Source organism: Chenopodium quinoa, unplaced genomic scaffold (assembly GCF_001683475.1).
Source record: "Chenopodium quinoa cultivar QQ74 unplaced genomic scaffold, ASM168347v1, whole genome shotgun sequence".
In the NCBI taxonomy this organism is placed as follows: Eukaryota; Viridiplantae; Streptophyta; class Magnoliopsida; order Caryophyllales; family Amaranthaceae; genus Chenopodium; species Chenopodium quinoa.
In genome coordinates this window covers 2,657,122-2,662,415 of record NW_018742733.1, presented here as the reverse complement: position 1 = coordinate 2,662,415, position 5,294 = coordinate 2,657,122, and the positions used below count along the sequence as shown (strand labels likewise).

At 37.9% G+C, this 5,294-nt stretch overlaps 1 protein-coding gene across 2 annotated transcripts; it reads right to left on the bottom strand.

The window, feature by feature from the left end:
• Positions 1–853: 853 nt before the first annotated feature.
• Positions 854–5,031, bottom strand: LOC110723838. Of its 2 annotated transcripts, none has more exons than XM_021903227.1 (3): positions 4,061–5,031; positions 3,167–3,295; positions 854–2,879 (listed from the first exon to the last, which is right to left on the bottom strand). In XM_021903227.1, exons 1-3 carry the CDS (start codon positions 4,586–4,588, stop codon positions 1,335–1,337), a joined length of 2,202 nt encoding a protein of 733 aa, XP_021758919.1. In that variant the 5' UTR covers positions 4,589–5,031; the 3' UTR covers positions 854–1,334. The 2 variants fall into 2 exon arrangements, with proteins under 2 accessions (XP_021758919.1, XP_021758920.1); XM_021903228.1 differs by having other exon boundaries at positions 4,106–5,024.
• Positions 5,032–5,294: the final 263 nt, after the last annotated feature.

Sequence of the window (5,294 nt, the reverse complement as noted above, 5' to 3'; positions counted from 1 at the left end):
GCGAACCAAGTTGGCAAGTTCATTTTATGTCGGACAATGTGGATGATGATTTCAAGTCGTGTCATCTTGTCGATTGTGAAGGAGAACTCTACATAATATTCGTCTATCGGATTGAAAATTGTTGGGTTCAAGTCTTTAGATACAACGGCACTAACAAGAGTTGAGTTGTAATTGATGATATATGAAATCATATTTTCTTTATTAGCAAGACATCGTGTTGTTCAATAGTATCAAGTGATCCTACGATGAGAAACAGGATCTACCTTTCGAAGATAGAAGGGAATGACATTGTGTTCTACTCTCTAGACGCTAAGATGTATTACATTCTAGGGAGTGGAGATTTTATGACGGATTTGTATGGTACGAGAGAACCGTTGATGTGTTGATGGGTTTAGCTAGCTGCGTTATGCTTGTTAATTTTATGCACTTTAATTGATTTTTTTATAATATGTTTATAATTTATTTATTTTCTACCAAGGATTTTGATGTTTTTATATTATATTTTGATTGAAAAGCATTAACTCATTAGTTGTATTTTAGAAAATATATTAGCTTCATATTTTACAAGGTACTTAAGATAGATATGTGGTGGGTTACAATACAAATTTGCGTGAGAGAAGCCATATCTGATTTCTCGTAAACAAAATTTGTGAAGAGTATAGGAATAGAAAACTGGTGTAGTTTTTAACTCGCAAAGAACCATTGAATTATTTTTGGGTCTAAGTTTTATCTTGCATAACCTGAATTTATATCGGTAAGCACCATATTACTCCTATTAAACACTAAAGTGCTCTAAATCATACTGTAATTAGCACTCTAGCAGATTTACATGGCTTAAGATCGAACACTTCCATTGAGGAAAAAGGCGATTTTTTTTACTGAGAATATACTTTCCTCAAATTGTTTTTTCAAGAATTACAAATATAGATATCCTACTGGTACAAATACAAAGAGAAATCTGCTCTGCTAGCACACTCTGATGATGACAATGTTGCTCCTTAAATTAAGGGACATCAGTGTCACTAATCACAAAGAATATTTAGTAACACAGTAGGTCTTACCCGAACAAAAGTCGTCATTATTCCCATCTTCCCATCTTTAAGTGTGTGTCGCAAGAGCGAGTAAACAAAATTCCTAGCTGGAGCATTTACACTCCAGAGCTTGGCGGAGAAACACCTCCCCAAATCCATGAGACTGCTCATCAAGTATTATTACCTATGGTTTTTCTGAAGTCAACCTCGTCTAATGGCACCTCTAGAGATTGGTACTTTGGTAGTTTACACGGGCTGGGGGGAGAAGAACGGTAAAGGTAGTCCTTTTTGCTTCCAATGAGATCAGATTTTCTGCTTTAAAACATGGCGTAATTGGACCTTCTGAGACTCCATCCTTGCCTCGAGGAGCTTGTGCTTCAAACTGCTTTTATGCGCTCCACGAGGCCATTCAATGCAACCTTTCATCCCCCGATTAATATCAGGTGAGTTCCAATCAACCATAGCTGATGGGCTAATCCCACTCTTATTGGATCCATGATCAGGCGACATGGTAGCTCCGTTTGAAACCCGTCCATTTGAAAGCCTTCCATTCACACCATCCACAGAAATTATTTTGTAATTATCACCACTATTGGGTCCTGATCGCCAAAGCCTTGTGATTGATTTCACCTTTTTAAGCTGCTTTGAAGGAACTGAGCATACTTCGCTGATCTCAGTAATGGGTGTCTCATCACCGCCCTGTTCTTCCCATTCAGTGCAGCTACCTGAGGCATTACTATCCCGGTACATTCTATTAATCGACATCATACTTCCATCAGGTGAATAACTAGAGCCTTGATCTTCCGCATGGCTGACTGTTTCCCATCCACTCCCATCATCATCCATGTCAGCACTCTGATTGCCATATCCATTCGAAAGTCTCTGAAAACTCTCTTTGCTATGGTTGTTGGTTTCAGGGCTCACAGCATGTACTTTGGAAGAATGGCTTGCTGGGCTGTATTCAGCACATGGTTCAATCTCTCTCACATTGCTTTCCGCCATCACCATTTCTTCAACAACAGCGAATATATCATCTGGGTTTGATGGCTCATATGTAAACTCTTTAAGGTCTTGAATGTCTATAGATGCAGCAGCTCGTGTAAACAGCTCAGCTTCCCTCATCTCGTTCATATCAAGGTTCACACCCTTAGACCTGAGAAACTTATCGAGCTCTGATACAAGATAGTTCATCTGTGAATATTTCTGATCAAGAGCTACTTTTGCATCAACAAGCTTCATCTGTACACGTTCTTCTCGCCAGACCTCTGCCATCTGCAGCATTTTCCTCTCTTCTTCAACTTCATCCCGGATCTTCATGCACTCCTTCTTGAGTGAGTCAACTTCAGCCTTGTCCTCCCCAATTTCTTTTGCCAGCTCATCACATACCTCCTCGATTAACTCTCGAGCTTTCCTCTCTTTCTCGTAGTCCTGCATATATCTCTTTGCTGATAATTTAACCTCTGCCATCTCATTGACCAGCTTAGAGTTGACAATCTCAAGTCTTTGGCGATTCTTCCTTTCTCTGCTTAAGTCAGCTTTAACATCATCAATTATTGCACGAACTTTCTCATGTTCTCTGCTCCGCCAAGTTGCCCTTTCCTCACTAAGCTTCTTCAAGAAGTGTTCAAGTTTCTTCTTCGAAGATCGTCTTTCTGCTTCCAGCTCTTCTATGCGACCCCTAGCCTGTTCAAGTTCCTTCTCTAGAGTAGAGATCATTGAGGCAGCATTTACTTTTTGGTCAAGTGACTTCAAATCATCAGGATGTTCATCTGTTTCCTTTGAGTGAACTGGGTCCCACTTTGTTGCCCCCTCCATTGCGTAATTAGTAAAGCGAAATGGAGATTGCCGCTAAGACAGGAAACATAGAAATATAGTCCACATTAGATCATGCAAAGAAGCATATATCTCTAAAGTGCATAAAAAATATATTAAAAAAAAAAAAAGCAATCAGAACAATTTTCCAAGCATATCAGCATAATATTTCCATCAATTTTTTGTGCATACACCATACCAAAAAACTTTCACTAACATCAAGATTCTTTCAAGAATGGAAGAATATGCAAAGTAAGATCTTAACACTTAACACTATAGATTAACAAAAACCAAGATCGATTCATTTTATTGATCAAATATACCTCACAATGATATCCGTTGGTTGGACCATTAACAGAACACGGACTCCTAAGCGGTTCTTTCGCCTCAGAACCACATTCTCTGCTAGCATGATGATATGATAACCGATCACCTCCATGCCCATTCACAGGCTGCAAAACGGAACGAAGGAAATCATGCTACAGCTAAATGCTTACTATCAATTTTCAGAAACAACACCCAAGTAAACCTTGACAATGGTTCAACAACATCCAATGAATCCATTATTCCCATCAACATCTATTACAACGTCAACATCAAGTGATCAACACAATACACAAGGTCTCAAATCTCAATCGTGACATACAACGATCCATAATACTCGGGATAACATTACATGTGAGAGGAACCACGACGTTTCCATCAACCATAACAACTAAGACCGAACTCGATACGCAAAGGGATAAAATCTGCATTATTAAGCACCTACTCAACTCCAAAAAGCATTGCAATCACACAAAACACTGGTAGGCCAACCCAGTATGAAATCATAATAATTCATAAAGTTTTCAACAGGACATCCTAAATTTGAATCAAATAACCCTTAAACTAGCTTCAATCAACTTAATTCCAATCTTTTAAACACATTCCATAAACTTCAAAACCATATAATTTAATGAAACTAGCAAATTAATGCACTGGTCCAATACCTAAGTACAACATTAATTACCCAAAAATGATTGGCAAAGTTCATACCAGAAAACAAAATAAAAATAAAAATTGTTACATTATCCACCAATTAAAAGTTCATTTTAGCTAAGGTAAGCAACTAAATCATCGATACATAATTAATTTCAATTTTAAAAAAAACCCCAAAAATAGATTTTTTTTTTTTTTAGAATTTTTTTTTAAGAAAGAAGAACAAAAAATGAGCAAACCTTCAAGTTCAGATCTTGAGTCTCAAACAACGAGTTAAAACACACCTTAAACCCTAATCGATCTTCACTCTCTTTCTTCTCTCGCCGCTTCTTCACCTGTTCACCGCCGTCTCCTCCGCCGCCTTCGCCGCCATTTTCAGGAACTACCAACTGCATCCTCCAAAGAGTAGCAGCAAGCTTCCTTGCTGAAACTGGGGGGCCCACTTTCTCTCTCCTCGATTTCCGGCGGAATTCCGGCGATTTCTCGTCGGCGCCAACATTTCCGGCGTCGCCATCATTATCATCACCATTATTATTGTTATTATTATTATTATCCTTCACACCGCCATTTTCTCTCTCCTCATGAAACTTCCACCGGAGAAGAGGGGTAGGAGGGCCGGACTTTTTGGACAAACGAGGGGTATTCCGGGAAGTTTTCCGGGGAGTTTTACGGGTGGTTTTTTTGGGAAGATCTGGGGTTTTTTGCGGTTGAGGTGGGTTTTTCGAGGAGAGTAAAGCGGAGAGGTCGGTGTTAGGGGTGATCTTCATTGTTGGAGCAAATGGGTGGTTGTAAAATCCGCCATTGAAGTGAAAGATTTGAGCTTTTTAGTGTTTTGGAGGAGAGAGAAAGTGGAGAGGAGAGAGAAAGTGAGCTGAAACTGGAAATAAAGGATGTTTTGATGGGAAGAGAGAGAGAGGATGAAGTAAGGGGTGGTATGAATATGTATAATTATACGAGTCAACGTATATTTCTACAGTAAAAGCATTGGATTCTGTGTAAGGTAAAACGGTGTCGTATGGCCTAATGGGAGGGTTAAAACGATGTGTTTTTGTTGTTTTTGGAGTATTTTGACTGGATGTGGATTTGGCCGTATAAATAAAGTCTTGAAGTGCATTGATGTTTTGAAGAACGAAATTGGTGGGCTTTTTAGATAGTTCATTGTTGTACGAGTACAATCAATCTATCATTATAAAATTGACTTAAAATTTTTCTTTTAATTTTGTGATTATGATAAACCCCTTTTTTTATAGTTTAAATATTAGATTGGTTTTTGCATTATTTATACTTGTATCTATTTTTATAGTATTTTCATATTAATATATAAATACAGTATTAGATTACAGTGTATGATGTAAAATATGTTGTTGAAATTACTACAAAGCAGATTTTTCAAATATAATTATACTTTCTCCATTTTTTAAATTACTACATATTTGGTCATTGAGAAATACTTAGGCTTAGAGGGTGGTCTCC

Coding starts and splice junctions, on each gene's coding strand:
- LOC110723838 (XM_021903227.1), bottom strand. CDS start 4,588: ATGAAGATCACCCCTAACACCGACCTCTCCGCTTTACTCTCCTCGAAA. Junction 3,296..4,060: donor CTCAAGATCTGAACTTGAAG/GTTTGCTCATTT, acceptor TCCGTTTTGCAG/CCTGTGAATGGGCATGGAGG. Junction 2,880..3,166: donor CCAACGGATATCATTGTGAG/GTATATTTGATC, acceptor TTCCTGTCTTAG/CGGCAATCTCCATTTCGCTT.